Consider the following 18,543-nt stretch of genomic DNA (forward strand, 5'->3'; position numbering starts at 1 on the left):
CGCCCGCCCCGGCGGCTGAGTAGACAATCCTCTTCGGCTGGTGAGTGCTTGTCGGCACCGATCCTCTGTGTGGGAATCTCTCCACTTTGCCCTCTGCACCCCTGTTGCTGCGCTCTTCTCCATGGCACTGAAGTTTCCCCCCGCCCACCCCCCTGTCTCCACCAGTGAACGGGCTTCCTAATGTGTGGAAACCTTTCCTCCTTCACAGCTCCCTCCCACTGGTGCAGGTCCTGTCCCTATCCTTTTGTCTCTGTTTATTCTTTTTTCTTTTGCCCTACCCAGGTACGTGGGGGAGTTTCTTGCCTTTTAGGAGGTCTGAGGTCTTCTGCCAGCTTTCAGTAGGTGTTCTGTAGGAGTTGTTCCACATGCAGATGTATTTCTGATGTATTTGTGGGGAGGAAGATGATCTCCATGTCTTACTCCTCCGCCATCTTGAAGGTCTCCTGCACATTAGTTTTTAAAGTATAAATACAACGGAATCTTAGAGAAAAAGCCAGGTACAGTTACAGGTGCAATAAAATCTCACCAAAAATTTACTTGTGTTAGAGTTTTGTTGTTGTGAGGTTAGTGAAAAATGGTATTTTCATTTGGTCAGTACTGTCACAAAACACAAAAGTAAAGGCAGTGAAAATACTGTACACAATTGACCTTACCCTGAACTGAGAAAGTTATAAAAAATCATGAGGCAGATAATTCTGAACTACTTGTCTCCCCTGTAATGAGAGCTTTAGCCTGCTCTGCTTTTGAGAACAGGGACTAGGTAGAGTCAATTTTTGATCATATTTTATTTGAATCTGCAGTATCATGCTCACTGAGTACCATGTAGCTGCTTAGTAGTTCTGTTTGTTTGCTTTCATTAAAGCTTTTGTAAGTTTTTCCTGTTGACGTTCATAGGTCAGCTGGCTCCATTCATCTAATAGGTTAGGTTATCTGTACTTCCTTTGCTAATCCATTCTGGTCTTTATCCTCTTAATCCTTAGATAGTTGAGACTTACTTTAAATTTTACATCCCCTTCAATTTTTGTGAAGTCTTCTACAACTGGCTCATTGACTTACCTTCCATTTTAATTCCTGCCATTGGTCATTCCTTGTAGCCTCCAAGTCTGTTATCTGATACCCTGGTTTCTCACTTCCTTCATCTTCCTGAATTCAGTGACTTTTTGTTCTACTCTCTCTTAGTCTCCATGTCAGAATCACATTAACTGTAACATTTCTATTTTTAACATTAAATTTGAACTCCAAATTTATAATTTGGACTTTTAGATTTATAAACTCCTATTCTTTAGCTTGTTTGTTTAAAAAAAAACAAAACTTTGAGCAAATTTGGAATGAAGAGAATGATAAAAGTTAGAAGCATTTAAAATAGATAAGATCTAAACTGACTTCACTTAAACATGACGGGTGATGTATCTATATTTTGAGTTTTTACCTTGATGGACTAGCATTTGTATCATCAATATTAGCACTTGTCATCGTTTTTCCTTTTTAAAAATGAAACTTAAAATTATTTATTTTGCTTAGCTAAATTAAAAGTATATTCAAATAGTACAGTGGAAATAATTATTTAAAGAATCAGCTTTTTTCATATATTAATGTAAATGGGCCTTTAATATTTGATATGTATCATAGATCTGTGTCATATTTCTGCATCAATGTGAATGTGATACTGACTGCCTTTTGATCTTTTTTCATTAGTCAACACAAGCTATCAACAATACATTTTTCAGCCTTACTTTGTCATATTCATGATGATGACCAGTCAATCTCAATTCATTAAGTAGCTTAATCTAAATCATTTTGTGTTAATGTCTTTCAGTTGATGATTATAACCCCCAAAGAAATGTTCTTTTAAAAAGGCAAAATAATATACTAGGATTTCATGGAAATGAAAACAATAAATTTAAAGACCTTATAAAATTCACAGAACTCAAATACATCATGAGTCACAGGGTCCTTTCTGATTTTGTTCCTGTCTTCTCCAGCATTACTTTACCTGTCTTCCTTTGCATGAGTTCCCAGTTTAGGTAAAGTTATATCTTAACATAGCACCTTGACTTTATAATTTGTATCAATTTTTAATGTATTATTTAGTTACTTTAATTTTCCTGTTTGTCAATAGTATGTAGGTATCATGAGAGCCAGAACCATTTCTGTATTATTCACTCCTTTATCCTCAGTGCCTTGCAAAGCATCTGAGATAATTGTGTATTCTGCTTTTACACTGAAATCAATTATCTTTTGAACCCAAGGCAGTAATCCCAGAGCAACTATTCCCCTTTCTGAATTCAAGGCCTTTTATTGAAGGTTCCTTCATCCTTTGATCCTGTTACTTCTCACAGTGCTTCTAAGTTCTTTCACACCTCTGGGATCTTTTCCATATATCCTGTTTTCCTGACTTTTGAGCTCTTCTCATATAAACATGAGCATTCCTGCTACATAGTTACATGTATGAATTTGTCACATAGTAACTATGCTTATCAGATAATAATTTTGGAATGACTGGTAGTTAAATAAGCTGCATATAGATTTATGTGATTAGTGCCATTTAACTTTTAAGCATTTGGTGTTTGTTTTTATGTTACTGACGATGACTTTTTTTTTTTTTCTATAATCAGATAGCAAGAAAACGACACAAGGTTATCGGCACTTTTAGGAGTCCTCATGGCCAGACCCGACCCCCAGCTTCTCTTAAGCATATTCATCTAATGCCTCTTTCTCAGATTAAGAAGGTGCTAGACATACGAGAGACAGAAGGTATGGTCATTGGATAAACTATTGGCTAGATAAAAATAGTTTATATTCATTGAAAGTTTGATTCCCTTATATATATTTTTTAAGCTGGTATATTATCTTTAAATATTGTTGGTTAGTTCTGGCAAAGTAATTGTTCTTATACTTCAACTACATCTCTAGGAACTGGGAGATTTTTAGTTCAAATGAAAATACTATCTCAGTCTGAAGGATATCTTCATCTCTTAAGGGACAGAGAGCTTTTAAGTGGTTACATGTCAAAATAGAGCCCATTCCCACACCAAAACTTATTTTTATTCCTTCAGAATCCGAAGACAATTGTAGTCTATTACGTGTGCCCCACAGCTTATAACCTTCCCTGTTGCCAATGGCTGTATTGTTAGGGATACACTTAGGATATGACAGGAATAGATGTGCATGAGTAAGTACACCCAAAGTAACTATGGTAGACTCAACATGGGCTCAAATGTGTATTAAGGAAAGCTTTTACTCTATACTTTGGGAGTGTTAGAGAGGATTCTTTGAAGGCCTGAAATTGGGAAAAGTTTATACCTACTGGCGCAGTATCAGTTTTCAAAATAGTACCTAGTGATGTGCATGCCTGGCAATATTTTGTTTGTTTAGGCATATATTTTTACAGTGTAAACTGGTTCCATTACTGATCCCATCCTCAAATGATGGAAAGCTTTTAATTTATGAGAAACAATAAAAAAACCCTTGAATGGCAACTTATATTGCTATCTTTACTCAATTGTCAAATTCTGGATTTATTAAAGGTTACATAGAACATTCACTTAAATGATCTCTATATTTTTGGATTATAATTATGGAAGACTTCATTGTTTAAAATAGGTTCTGTTTTAGCATCTTGGTCATAAAACATTTTGTAACAATTTGAGTATTTTATTTATTTGAACTTGATTTAAATAGGTTGAATTATTGAATTATTCTTACAATGTCACTTTATTTTAAAACTTAAATTCTAGAATTCTAAGAAATGATATAATCTAATTTTTTAAAACTCCATCAAAGAAAATATGAAATGTCATGGAAAATACTGCTTACTTAACAATATCATTGTTGGTTCCTCACATGGTACATACTATTATAATTCTTTCCAGTGTTTCAACTTAATATGATGCTATTCTTTGTCCAGTTAAAAACAGAGGGAGGGCTTCCCTGGTGGCGCAGTGGTTGAGAGTCCGCCAGCCGATGCAGGGGACACGGGTTTGTGCCCCGGTCCGGGAAGATCCCACGTGCTGCGGAGCGGCTAGGCCCATGAGCTATGGCCGCTGAGCCTGTGCGTCCAGAGCCTATGCTCTGCAACGGGAGAGGCCGCAACAGTGAGAGGCCCATGTAACACACACACACACAAAAAAAAGTAGAGGGGACAGAAAAGGTAGAGAAGAGATAATTTTTTGGAGTTTCATTGCTCTGAGGGAACTTGTGTTAAGTCTGTCATTTTCCAAGGAGTAACATTTAATGTTTGTGATTATTCTGGAACCCTAGATTGCCATAATGCTTTTGCCTTGCTTGTGAGGCCACCTACAGAGCAGGCAAATGTGCTGCTCAGTTTCCAGATGACATCAGAGGAACCTCCAAAAGAAAACTGGCTAAAGATGCTGTGTCGACATGTAGCCAACACCATTTGTAAAGCAGATGCTGTAAGTTCTTAAACCACTATTATAATGAAAATTTAAACTCCATGGTAATATACAGACTAAACGTGTATGTTTCTAATGACTTGTTAATTATGGATGAAGGAGAGTTTGTGTTGTGTTTATTGAGGAAAACTGATTTAAAAGTTGCTTTGGAGGAAATTTTTAAAAATATAGACACATGAAACATTTCTTTGAGTCCCTAGCTTACAGACAGGGCCTCATATATAAGGCCTCATAGCCTTACAGCTCCTTTGGCTCTGCTGTAGTGAAGCTTTTGGGACTTTTAATGTATTTTCATTAGTGCTCTTTGACTTGGCTATCTGTGAGAGAGTATTTTGTTCTATTGTTCTTTTATCTTATTGAGAGCAATAGGTGAATTGTAGCAAGTTGCTTTTCCTGTCAGGCAAGTTGCCAATGCAGTTTTCTTAGTCCAATCTCTTAAAATCAAATGCCATTATGAATATATAACCATTTTTATCCTGTACAGATTAAAGTGAAGATATATGAGAAAATCAAATTCTTGAAGTTAAATGACTCACCAGAAATCAGGTAGCTTGTAGTAGATCTTGGATGAAATCTAGGTCCATTAAAAGATAATTTGGGGGCTTCCCTGGTGGCGCAGTGGTTGAGAGTCCGCCTGCCGATGCAGGGGACACGGGTTCGTGCCCCTGTCCAGGAAGATCCCACATGCCGCGGAGCGGCTAGGCCCGTGAGCCATGGCCGCTGAGCCTGCACGTCCGGAGCCTATGCTCTGCAAATGGGAGAGGCCACAACAGTGAGAGGCCCACATACCGAAAAAACAAAAAGATAATTTGATTTCTTCATTATATATGGGAGAGACATGTGATAGATATAGATCCCTTCATCTTTGCACAAATGACATAGATGGAGGAGAATGTATAGACAGATAACCTTTTTCAGTATAGTACTTGGACATTTCCTGTGGGAATAAAACATACAGTTTATTATAGTTAAATCTGATCTTAAAGACATTGAGGTATAATTATTATTGCTTATAAAGTAAATACTTTATTAAAAGTATTTACCTAACTGTTTAGAAAAATTAACAGACTTTTAAATTTTATGTTTTTTAATTGAAGTATAGTTGATTTACAGCATTGTGTTAGTTTCTGGTGTACAGCAAAGTGATTCAGTTATACATATATATATACACACATATTCTTTTTCATTATGGTTTATTATAGGATACTGAATATAGTTCCCTGTGCTATACAGTAGGACCTTGTTGTTTATCTATTTTATATATAGTAGTTTGTATCTGCTAATCCCAAACTCCTAGTTTATCCCTCTCCCACCCCTGTTCCCCTTTGGTAACCATAAGTTTTTACATTTTCTATGTCTGTGAGTCTGTTTCTTTTTCGTAAATAAGTTCATTTATGTCCTATTTTAGATTCCACATATAAGTGATATCATATGGTATTTGTCTTTTCTCTTTGTGATTTACTTCATTTAGTATGATAATCTCTAGGTCCATCCATGTTGCTGCATGGCATACTTTCATTCTTTCTCATTGCTGAGGGGTAGTCAGTCCATTTTTTTAAACTTTTTTTTCTTTTTAAATTAATTAATTATTTATTTTTGGCTGCATTGGGTCTTTGCTGCTGCGCACGGGCTTTTTTCCTAGCTGTGGCGAATGGGGGCTACTCTTCGTTGCTGTGCGCAGGCTTCTCATTGTGGTGGCTTCTCGTTGCAGAGCATGGGCTCTAGGCACGTGGGCTTCAGTAGTTGTAGCTCGCCACCAGAGAAGTCCCTGTTCCATTTTGTATATATACCACATCTTCTTTATCCATTCATCTGTCAATGGACATTTAGGTTGCTTCCATGTCTCAGCAATTGTAAATTGTGCTGCTGTGGACATTGGGGTGTATGTATTTTTGAATTATAGTTTTCTCTGGATATATGCCCAGGAGTGGGATTCCTAGGTCATATGATAACTCTATTTTTAGTTTTTTTAAGGAACCTCCATACTGTTTTCATAGTGGCTGCACCAGTTTACATTCCAACCAACAGTGTAGGAGGGTTCCCTTTTTCTCCACACCCTCTCTGGGATTTGTTATTTGTAGACTTTTTAATGATGGCCATTCTGACTGGTGTGAGGGGTACCTCATTGTAGGTTTGATTTTCATTTCTCTAATAATTAGTGATGTTGAGCATCTTTCCATGTGCCTCTTGGCCATCTGTATGTCTTCTTTGGAGAAATGTTTATTTAGGTCTTCTGCCCAGTTATTGATTGGGTTGTTTTCTTGTTATAGAGTTATATGAACTATTTGTATATTTTGGAAGTTAATCCCTTGTTGATTGAATTGTTTGCAAATATTTTCTCCCCTTCTGTAGGTTGTCTTTTCTTTATATGGTTTCCTTCCTGTGCAAAAGCTTATAAGTTTGATTAGGTCCAATTTGTTTATTTTTGCCTTTATTTCTATTGCCTTGGGAGACTGACCTAAGAAAACATTGGTACAATTTATGTCAGAATGTTTTGCCTGTGTTCTCTTCTAGGAGTTTTATGGTGTCTTGTCTTATATTTAATTCTTTACCATTTTGAGTTTATTTTTATGTATGGCGCGAGGGTGTCTTCTCACTTCATTGATTTACATACAGCTGTCCAGCTTTCCCAGCACCAGTTGCTGACGAGAGTGTCTTTTCTCCATTGTATATTCTTGCCTCCTTTGTCAAAGGTTAATTGACTGTAGGTATGTTGGTTTATTTCTGGGCTCTCTGTTCTGTTCCATTGATCCATATGTCTGTTTGGGGGCCAATACAACACTGTTTTGATTACTGTAGCTTTGTAGTATTCTCTGAAGTCTGAGAGGGTTATGCCTCCAGCCTTGTTATTTTTCCTCAGGATTGCTTTGGTAATTCTGTTTTTTTTATGGTTCCATATAAATATGAGAACTATTTGTTTTAGTTCTGTGAAAAATGTCATGAGTAACTTGATAGGGATTGCATTAAATCTGTAGCATGCTTTGGGTAGTATGGCTGTTTTAACAATATTAATTCTTCCAATCAAGAGCATGATTTCATTTCTTTGAATCATCTTCAGTTTCCTTTAACAATTTTCTAGTGTTCTCAGCATATAAATCTTTGACCTCCTTGGTCAGGTTTATTCCTAAATATTTTGTGTGTGTATGATGTGGTTTTAAAAGGAATTTTTTCTTTTTTTTCTTTTTTTTTTTTTACTTTCTGATATTTCATTGTTAGTGTAAAGAAATACAACAGATTTCTGTATGTTAATCTTGTATCATTACCTTGCTGAATTTATCAGTTCTAATAGTTTTTGTGTGGAGTCTATAGGGTTTTCTATATTTAGTGTCATGTCATCTGCATGTAATGACAGTTTTACCTCTTTTCCAATTTTGATACCTTTTATTCCTTTTTCTTGTCCATTGCTGTGGCTCAGACTTCCAATCCTATATTGAATAGAAGTGGTAAGAGTGGGCACCCTTATCTTGTTCCAGATTTTAGCGGGGAGGCTTTCAGCTTTTCACCATTGAGTATTATCTTGGCTGGGGGTTTGTCAAAACAGGTTTTATTATGTTGCAATGTGTTCCCTCTATACCCGCTTTGGTAAGAGTTTTTATCATGAATGGACATTGAATTTTATCAGATGCTTTTCCTGCATCTATTGAGATAATCATGTGTTTTTTGTCTTTTCTTTTATTGATGTGGTGTTACCACACTGATATTTGTATGTCGAACCATCTTTGTGACCCTGGGATGAATCCAACTTGATTGTGGTATATGATCTTGTTTTTATGTGTTGTTGGATTTGGTTCGCTAATATTTTGTTGAGAATTTTTTCATTTATATTCATCAAAGATATTGGCCTTTAATTTTCTTTTTTGGTATTGTTTTTGGTTTTGGTATCAGGGTGATGGTGGCTTTCTAGAATGCCTTTGGGAGTGTTCCCTTTTCAATCTTTTGGTGGAAGAGCTTGGGGAGGGTTTTTATAAGTTCTTCTTTGTATGCTTGGCAGAATTCCTCAGTGAAGCCATCTGGTCCTGACTTCGGTTTGCAGGGAGTTTTTTCATTGCATATTGTATTTCACTTCTAGTGAATGGTCTGTTCAAATTTTCTTTCTTCTTCATTCAGTTTTGGTGGGTTGTATGTTTCTAGAAAATTGTACATTTTTTCTAGGTTGTTGAATTTGTTGGCATATAATTGTTCATAGTATTGTCTTGTGGTTTTTTAAATTTCTGTTGTACTGGTTGTTATTTCTCCTCTTTCATTTCTTATTTTATTTGGTTCCTCTGTTCTTGATGAGCCTGAAGAGAGGTTTGTTGATTTTGTTTACCATTTCAAAGAACCAGCTCTTTTCTTTTGTTTTTTAATCTATATTTTATTTATTTTCTCTCTGATCTTTATTATTTCCTTCCTTATAAGAACTTCTTTTGCTGCATGCCATAGATTTTGTATGGTTGTATTTTTATGTCATATGTTTCAAGGTATCTTCTGATTTCCTCTTTGATTGCATCATCAACCCATTGGTTTTTGTAGCATGTTTTTTAGTCTCCATGTAATCATTTTTTTCTCATTTCTCTTTTTGTGGTTGATTTCTAGTTTCACGCCTTTGTGGTCAGAAAAGATGCTTGAAATAATTTCTATCCTCTTAAATTTGTTCAGGCTTGTTTTTTGTCCTAGTATGTGGTTTGTCCTAGAGATTATTCCATGTGCACTTAAAAAGAATGTGGATTCTGGTTTTTTGGGATGTAATGTCCTGAAAATAGCAATTAAGTCTAACTGTTCTATTGTATCATTTAGGATCTCTCTTGCCTTACTGATTTTTATATCTGGAAGATCTGTCCATTGGTGTGAGTGAGGTGTTAAAGTCTCTTACTATTGTATTCCTGTCAATTTCTTCCTTTATGTCTGTTACCATTTGCTTTTTGTATTTAGGTGCTCCTATACTGCATATGTTAACAAGTGTTATGTTAACGAGTGTAATAGCCTCTTCTTGTATTGACCCTTTTATCATTATAGAGTGTCCTTTATTATCTTTATTACATTAGTTTTAGAATCTGTTTTGTCTGATAGGAGTATTGCTAGACCCACTTTCTTGTCATTTCTGTTTGCATGAAATATCTTTTTCCATCTCATCACTTTCAATCTATGTGTGTCCTTCACCCTAAAGTGGGTCCCTTGTAGGCAGCATATTGTGAGCTTCTGTTTTTTTATTCAATCTTCCACTCTGTGTCTTTTTATTAGAGAATTTAGTCCATTGACATTTTAGGTAATTATTGGTAGATATGTATTTATTGCCATTTTAAATCTTGTTTTCCAGTTGATTTTGTATTTCTTCTTTGTTCCTTTCTTTTTGTTTTTCATTTTGTAGTTTGATGGTTTTCTTTTGTATTACGCTTTTGTTCTGTTCTTTTTGGTTTTTGTGAATCTGTTGTATATTTTTCATACTCGCTTCCCCCACATTTTATGATTTTGATGTCCTCTTTTACATCTTCATGTTTATTCTTTTTTTTTTTTTATTCTTTTGGTGTTCATTGTAGTTATCATTGCTTTCACAAAAATTTATTTTTTTAATCTGTATACTGGCTTATTTAAGTGATTTACTTTCCAGTTGAGGTATTTCTCTTTCCTCTAGATTCTTGCTTCTTTTCTATTTAAAGAAGACCTTTCAATACTCCTATTAAGATAGGTTTAATATTACTGTATTCTTTTAGTTTTTGCTTGTCTGAGAAATTCTTTATCTCTCCTTCTATCATAAGTGATAAATTTGCTGGCTAGAGTATCCTGGGTTGCAGCTTCTTCCCTTTCAATACTTTGAATATATCTTGCCACTCCCTTCTGGTCTTCAATGTTTCTGTAGAGAAATCAGCTGATAGCCTTATGTGGTTTCCCTTGTAATTAACGCTTTGTTTTTCTCTTGCTGCCTTTAGAATCCTCATATCTTTTAACTTTTGTCATTTTAATTATAATATGTCTTGGTGTAGGTCTGTTTGGGTTCTTCTTGTTTGGGGCCCTCTGTGCTTCCTGTACCTGGGTATCTGTTTCCTTCTTTATATTTGGGAAGTCATCAGCCATAATTTCTTCAAATACTTTTTTTTTTTTTTTTCAGTACGCGGGCCTCTCACTGCTGTGGCCTCTCCCGTTGCGGAGCACAGGCTCCGGATGCGCAGGCTTGGTGGCCATGGCTCACGGGCCCAGCCGCTCCGTGGCATGTGGGATCTTCCTGGACTGGGGCACGAACCCATGTCCGTTGCATCGGCAGGCAGACTCTCAACCACTACGCCACCAGGGAAGCTCCAAATAAATTTTTGATCCCCTTTTCTCTTTGTTTTCCTTCTGGGATCCCTATTATGCATAGATCTGGATACTTTATATTATCCCATAGGTCTCGTTTATTGCTTTCCTTTTTTTTTTTTTTCATTTGTGTTTCTGTCTGCTGTTCTGATTGGGTGATTTCCATTATTCTATCTTCCAGATCACTTATAAGTTCTTTTGCATTATCCAGTTTGTTGTTGATTGCCTCGAGTTCAGCTTTTGTTTTGGGAAATGAGTTTTCTAATTTAATTGCCTCCTTTTTATAGTTTTTAGTTCCTTTTTACAGTAATGTGCATTTCTATTGATAGACTTGCTTAATTACTTCAGTATTTTCATTACCTCCTTTTTGGACTCCGATCTGCTAGACTGCAGATGTCTGTTTCATTGTTCTTTCAGGGGAATTCTCTTGGTCTTTTAATTGGGAGTGTTTCCTCTGCTTCATTTTACTTCTGTTTCTCTGACTCTGTGAATTAAGGAGAAATAGTTATCTGCTGTGGTCTTGAAGGGCTGTTTTTTGTGTTTCCCTGTGTAGCCCTCGTGAGTGTAATATTTTTGTTCAAGGGCTGTTTTTATTATGGATGTCTGCCACATTTTTCTTTAGTGTGTGTTAGCCGTTATCCCCTTGATAGGGGGTATGATTGTTACCGTGATGACCAGAGCCTGCACTGATGTTGAGTGTGGCCTCCTCTTTGCTCTTTGGTTGTCACAGCTCTGTCAGGGGCAGGGTCTGCACCCCAGTTGTTGGAGTAGATGCCACCAGCTCTGTTTCTGGACTGGTGTGAGGTAGTTGGGCTTGAATGCCCCTGCTGGGAGAGGAACCCCTGATTATTCCTCTGCAGAAGCTGTCTACTGGGAAGTCGCTCTGTGGTTTTGCTTGTTACCTGTCGTGTTGGCTCACCAATGTATACTGTCTTTGGCACTGCCTTCAGTCCCACCTCAACCATGGGAATTCAGACAGTAAGCTGGGGTATCTCTCAGGTGCTGTGCCCACAAAGCCACTAGCATAGATCTTTTGACATGGAACCACTGAGTTCAAGCACTGGTATACCATGGTCGTGCACCTGGACTGGGTCAAGCATCTGGACCCACCGTAGGAGCTACTGAGTCAGCCCAGACCCCGGCCCCGGCTCTGTGTGTGAGCGCCAGCAGAGCCTGCTATCGCCAGACCTGCCCCAGCCACAGGAGCGCCAATAATCTACTCCGATGTCCTGCAGGCACTGGGTTTACAAAGCTGTCTCAGATGCACAAATCCGCAGATATCACAGCTGCTGGAACACTCAGATTTCAACCCTGCTTCTGAAGTTGTGCGGCCGCTGGCCATAGGCTAGGGTTTCAGCCCTGCCTCCATGTGTGGGCAGCTCACCCAAGCTTGCTCGCTCCCAAATCACAGAGGCAGAGCCTCACCCTCTGAGCACACCGAGAATGAGGCTGCTATTCCAGGCCCCGCCCCTCCCTTTGAGCTTGCAGGTTAACAATGGGACATCAGTGACAGATCTGGGCTCCTTCTTGTGCATGCCCCTGTTTGCAGCTGTGGACCACACTCCAGCCTCTTCAGGCTGTCTCCATGCAGCCAATGCCAGTCTTCTCAGGTCTGTCCTCTGAAGCCCAAGTTTTAGCACTAGCCCCTGTGTGTACCAGCAGATGTGGGTCCTAGGCTGGGGATTGCAGTGAGATGGCCAGGGCCTTCTGTGCAGGTCTATGTTCTTCTTGTTGCACACTGGCTGCAGCACTCTCCTCCAAGCTTCTGAAGCTCCCTTTCTCTCCCCACTGATCTCCCCTGCTGGTAAAGCGGCTTCCCATGGTGAGGGAACCTTTCCTCTTTCACAGCACCCTCCCAGGGGCACAGATCCCATCCCAATTCCCGTTTTCTTTCTTTCACCCTACCTGTTAGGTGGTCATCTTTCTTGCATTTTGGTTTTATGAGATCTTCTGCTGGCATTCAGCAGGTATACTATAAGAATTATTCCATATGTAGATGTATTTGTGGTATATTTGTGGGAAGAGGTGAGTTCCACTTCCTTCTATTCCACCACCTCCTCTGGCCCTTGATTTGTTTGTTTTTTAAAAATTTCTGTGGGGGGCTTCCCTGGTGGCGCAATGGTTGAGAGTCCGCCTGCCGATGCAGGGGACGCGGGTTTGTGCCCCGGTCCGGGAAGATCCCACATGCCGCAGAGCGGCTGGGCCCGTGAGCCATGGCCGCTGAGCCTGCGCATCCGGAGCCTGTGCTCTGCAACGGGAGAGGCCACAGCAGTGAGAGGCCCACGTACCGCCCAAAAAAAAAAAAAATTTCTGTGGGCCAAGAATATGTTGTTATAAATAAAGGATTGTTCCACAAAAAGGTTCATAGAAGGAAATACAGTGCTAGTGTGTACAACAGAGTGCTGATGAGAAAAGAGATGCAGACAGCTTTTTGTAAAGCCAAAAAACTGCTCATTATAAGGAAGAATTTTTTCTCATAGTTCTAGATATCCATATATAAAATGGATTTCTGCAGTATAGTGATTGCCTATTATAGAGATTACTCCTGCATTTATCACAATGCCTGACTACATGGCTTATGCAGTCCTTTCTAAATGTATAACCATGATTCTGAAATGTAAACGGTTAATGGAAAAATTTCCTTAAAATAAAATCTATTGAATTACTAGCCACAGGATGGCTGATAATTCTAGAACTGAAATATAAAGTTAATGAAGATATTTCATAAAGTAAAATTAACCACAAGATGGCAGCAAACATTTAACTATATCCTGATTTATACTGTGTTAAACCACAGAATTCTTCCCAGTTGTGAAATTTTGTTACTAAGAAATGTTTGTAAATTCAGATATTAGGCAACTTCAGTTGAGCTCTTTCCTACATTTCAAATATTATGCATAGTAAATTTTTTAAAAGCCCTGAGTCGGTGTCTTATCATTTGAGAACTTTTGCCATGTTGAAGAGGAAATATTTCTATACTCATACACACACACACACACACACACACACACACACACACACACACACACACTGTAAAAAATATAAAAATCTGATTCTTTGAATCAGTTTTTGTTCTTCTGTTATATACTTTTTGAGGCCTTAAATAAATTTCAGAGTAGAAATTATATCAAACCCATCAGAAATCTTGAGTAGCTTCATTTATATATGCTCCCTATGTGAGCATATAAGTTCTTAAAGGTTTGATTTTAGGAACAGTTGTGTATCTTTATTTTGTTTATTTTAAAATAAAAATATTAATTTTCAACAGGAGAATCTTATTTACACTGCTGATCCAGAATCCTTTGAAGTAAATACGAAAGATATGGACAGTACATTGAGTAGAGCATCTAGAGCAATAAAAAAGACTTCAAAAAAGGTGAGTCTTAGTGAAATTATTATTCAGCATATCTCCAAAATGTATTTTTCAGAGTATATTAAAATAGTATTGCCATAGACATCAGGTAGTGTATAAAATAAAGCTGTTTTTGGTTCTAGGCAATGGCCTACAGAGATAATAGTTTAGCTCAGTGAATTCTTTGGCACAGTAATTATAACAAATTGTTATCCTTCCCATTATAGTTACTATGATACTTCTGATGGTGTTTTAGGTATAGACACGTGTGCATTCATGTTAGAAATTGCATTTAACATGAATTGCGTTCATGTTAAAAATCAGATATTTTTCAGCAAAGGGCACACAGTAGAGTCAGGAAACCTGGGATCTATTCCTTACCATAAGTGTGTTTCAGACTTCTAATGATGAAGATAGCTTTGTTACTTACCTTACAGTATTGAAGTTGTTGAGGACTACACAAGAATGTTGGTAATAGGGCTTTTTAAAAGTAGAACTAGACTTTTAATTTTACAGGTAAAATTTTGCAACTGTAGTCTACTTGCTAGGTTTATAAGTCTTGGTTGTTGTTTTCCTTGCCTTTGAGGGGAGGCTTTATACTTTAATTATCATTGTATCTCTGCATTTAACATGTATGATGTATAGTAGATAAACATGTTAACGATGATGATTCAAATAAACTCCTACACTTTTTCAATTAAAGAAATTGAGGTTTAAGTGACTTTGGATCAAAGATCTCACAACTAAATTGTAGCAGAATCAGATAACACCCAGGTTTCTTCTCTCATGCCAAATTTTCCCTCCCACTTTCTCCTGCTGGACTAGTGTAGGTGCTCTATGAAACCAAGATGGAGTAATCTACAATGTACTACATTTTCTCACTGCTTTGTCCAAAGAGATTCTAATTTTGCTATATACTTTTTATAGAAAAACTTTTGGTGTGAATTTGGCTTTGTTTACATATAATTGTTCTAATCAGTTAGATTTGTCTAGGTTTTTTAATTAATTGTAATTTAACTCTAGGTTACAAGAGCATTCTCTTTCTCCAAAACTCCAAAAAGAGCTCTACGAAGGGCTCTTATGACATCCCAAAGTTCAGTGGAGGGAAGAAGTCCTTCTAGCAATGATAAGCATGTAATGAGTCGTCTGTCTAGCACATCTTCATTAGCAGTAAGTGATTTTGATTTAATGGGCTAAATGACTCCAAATTTATGAAGTTGGTGTGGAATTTGTTAACTTTTTAAAGATGGAAATATTAATATCTCCATCAATTTTTTGGATATATCTAAGCATCTGACCTCTTTACTGGGTTAGGTAACTGAGAAAACCTCACTTAATGAACTAGAGACTTACTTAATGTGTAGTTTGATATGAAATTTTATTGGGATTGAGTTGTAGGTCTCTAAGAAACATGTTTCAATCTGGCCTATCACTTTACTGATGTAAATAGCTATGGTTCTATTTATAGATTGGCTCCAGTAATATAGCAGAGACTGAGTTTTATTTCTTTCATTATTTCTGTGATGAATATATAATCTCTGAAGCTGTGAATATCAAAGGATGATATGGGTTCTAAATTCATGTATATATTTTTAAATGTTTCCTGAGCAATCCAAATTCCCAACAGTGTCAGAATTTTAGTCATTTAATTAATATTAAGGGCATTTCTAACATTTATTATTATCACTAAATAGTGATGTATCTGTCCTTTGTAAAAATTATTAACCTTACCTACTAAGGTTAAGAAAAGCAAGTGACTGTCACTTCTTAGCTGTATGTCCTTCAGCAAGTTTCCTATTCTCTCTTATCCCCATTTTTGCAGATGAGAGAAAAGAGGTTAATAGTACTTACCTATGGTGTTATTGTAGAGAGTAAATACACACACACACTCACGTATAATGTGATTTTGTACTCAAAGGCAGTTTGAGTAGTGGTTAAGAGCATGAACTCTGGAACTCACATGTTCAAATCCCGGTTCTGCTATTTGCTAGCTGTGTGACCTTTGTCAGCTTATTAGAGATCTTCCTGTTTCAATTTCACTGTCTGTAAAATGAATCTAAAGTAGTAGTTGTAAGGATTAAATAAGTTAATATACACAAAGGGAGTGCTTTGGTGTTTTATAAATGGTTACCTTTAATTGTTAAAGTTTATACAGAAAAGGCACATAATGCTTAATAACTTATTTTTTTATAAAGCTAGTTAAGTCGTTAGTTAATATACATCAAAGGTTACAGCTAATATGAGTATGTTTATACAGAACTTTTAATCAAGATTAACTTTCCAGTGAGAGAGAAATTGTACTTAGTTGATGATATAAATTTTTGCAAAGAAATTTGATTAATGAAAAATATATTGAAATTGACAAAATTTAGCATTCATTTACTAAAATCGGACTGTAAGCTTTCTGAAGTCCAAAGTACTATCCCTTGTTTATTTCCTGCATTTATAGTAACTATTATAAACATTGCTTTTCAAATGAAGATAATTGGATTTAATAGAAGAATTTTGGAAAATTAATATATATTATTTATGGTTTTGTCAATTTTATGTAGACAACATAAATAAGAAGTACCTAAAATATCTTTAAGGCGTTCATGTCCTCTTCTCAATTGCCTATTTCTGTTCTAACAGATTACCCATTCTGTTTCCACAAGCACTATAATTGGATTTACTAAGCATGGTTATGTTCAGCGCTCAAACTCTACTGGTGGGCGCTCTCAAAACTCCTGGTTTCGATCTATACGTCATTCTGCCTCACGAGCTAGTTTTTCAGAGATGCTAGAAGGAAATACTGAGTTTTCAAATTTCAAAAAAAGTTCTATCCAAGTCATCTTTGACATTTGTGAAGAATTAGGAGATATGCCAACCAGTAATGGAAACAAGCCTCGTGAAGTTTAATGTGAGCTTATTAGCTATTTGAAGTTTACATTTGTGAAAAAAGAAAGTATTTTTCTCCACTGAATTACTTATTAGGTGGGTGGGGACTTTTGAATTCACAACTTTATAACTGCTTTGAATTCACAACATAGGCTTAATAGAGTTTCTTTGCTTATTGGCACATAAAGATATGTTTGCAAGGTAATTTACTCATAAGTCCAGAAAAAATCAGTCCCATTAGAGATTTTCTTATTTATGAAAATGATTATTTAAAAAATAGTAGTAATTGTCCTGTGAAGTGGATTTATATTACAGATCTGATTCTTAATCTTAGATTTATGACATTTATGTAAAATTTATGCTTTTAATATGGCAAATCGTAAAGGTTTTACCTGAGGAAAATGTAAACTATTATACTATCTACTTAAATCATTTCTTTGCTATCACTTGAATGGTAATACTTTACCAACCTAGCTCTTTAAACACTTCATTTTATTTACTACCTAGTTGATGAGAACTTACAGCTAGCTCTGGCTCTAAGTTTAGTTGCAGTTAGCCATTAATATCTGCTAAAATAAAACAGTACCTTTATAATTTGTTTTGATTTACACTCCCTCTTGAGTGTTTGGTATTCATGTCTATGTTTCTTTGTTATTAAAAATCTGATGATATTTAACTTTGACACTCTGAAACAATAAGTTTAGACAGCTTAGTATATTAATAATCTCTATTATCAGAAGCACTGCTGTTTTGCTCAATTTTTACATGGAGCAAAATCATACAAACACATACAGACATATAAATACGGGTTGCATACATAATATAAAAACTCTTTCGTAGTTTATGACTTTTAATTTAGAAAATTATTTCCCACGAAGTAATTTTACTCCTCTTAATTCTGCTTTATGATTAAGTTAAGAAGAAACCACTAGGGTTTGTCTTTTTAACCTCAAAACTTATACTCTAATTTATAATTTTAAAAAAACCTGAAACACTAAGCATATATCTGTTTCAACTGAGTTCATATGTAGTAAACTAGTCTATCCATTTGTTTCTTGTTTTCAGAATGCTAAAATAGTTTTAATTATGTGTTCTCCCCACCCTTCCCCCCTAATTCTATTTAAAGAGTTTAGATTTTTCAGATGTCTTGTTATGATAATTTGTAAAATGTAAAAATGACATGTATGATACTAAACTGTATATTACAATTTTTAAAAGAAAAAATTTTAAATACACAATATTTTGTCTTCACAGGGCATCCCATCTCCTTCCCTTGTCAGCCTTCCTTCCTTCTTTGAAAGGAGAAGTCATACTTTAAGTAGATCTACAACTCATTTGATATGAAGCTTAAAAAAATCTTAATTTGTAGAAACTTTTAAACAACCTCATATTCACATAAGAAACTGACTTAAATGGTACTTGTTGTTAGCACTTGGTGAACGCTGGAAAGAAGGTAACACTAAACTATGCCATTTTATTTTCTTCTTGAAAGAGTAAGATTAACCTCTTACATTTTTTGAGTTAATTCATGTAAAAAATTATATTGATTTTGATGTAATTTTTCTCTTTGTTGAATGCAATTGAAGACCAATCATTTAAGTTATTCATGATATTAGTAACTTTGCCACG

The 18,543-nt window shown here is 36.1% G+C and overlaps 1 protein-coding gene across 13 annotated transcripts in view; it reads left to right on the top strand.

The window, feature by feature from the left end:
• ECT2 (epithelial cell transforming 2) overlaps positions 1–18,286 on the top strand; it is a 62,028-nt gene extending 43,742 nt beyond the window's left edge. For 8 of the 13 annotated variants that reach the window (XM_060150008.1, XM_060150012.1, XM_060150013.1 and 5 more), the window contains 6 exons: positions 2,616–2,754; positions 4,261–4,415; positions 13,954–14,061; positions 15,061–15,207; positions 16,669–16,936; positions 18,169–18,286. In XM_060150008.1, the coding sequence (XP_060005991.1) occupies positions 2,616–2,754; positions 4,261–4,415; positions 13,954–14,061; positions 15,061–15,207; positions 16,669–16,935 (816 nt within the window). In that variant the 3' untranslated portion in view covers position 16,936; positions 18,169–18,286. The remainder of the gene's footprint in view (positions 1–2,615; positions 2,755–4,260; positions 4,416–13,953; positions 14,062–15,060; positions 15,208–16,668; positions 16,937–18,168) is intronic. The other 5 variants (XM_060150014.1, XM_060150015.1, XM_060150021.1 and 2 more) reach the window with 2 other exon arrangements.
• The last annotated feature ends 257 nt before the right edge of the window (positions 18,287–18,543 follow it).

The sequence above is a fragment of the Lagenorhynchus albirostris genome, chromosome 5 (genome assembly GCF_949774975.1).
Source record: "Lagenorhynchus albirostris chromosome 5, mLagAlb1.1, whole genome shotgun sequence".
Lineage (NCBI taxonomy): Eukaryota > Metazoa > Chordata > Mammalia > Artiodactyla > Delphinidae > Lagenorhynchus > Lagenorhynchus albirostris.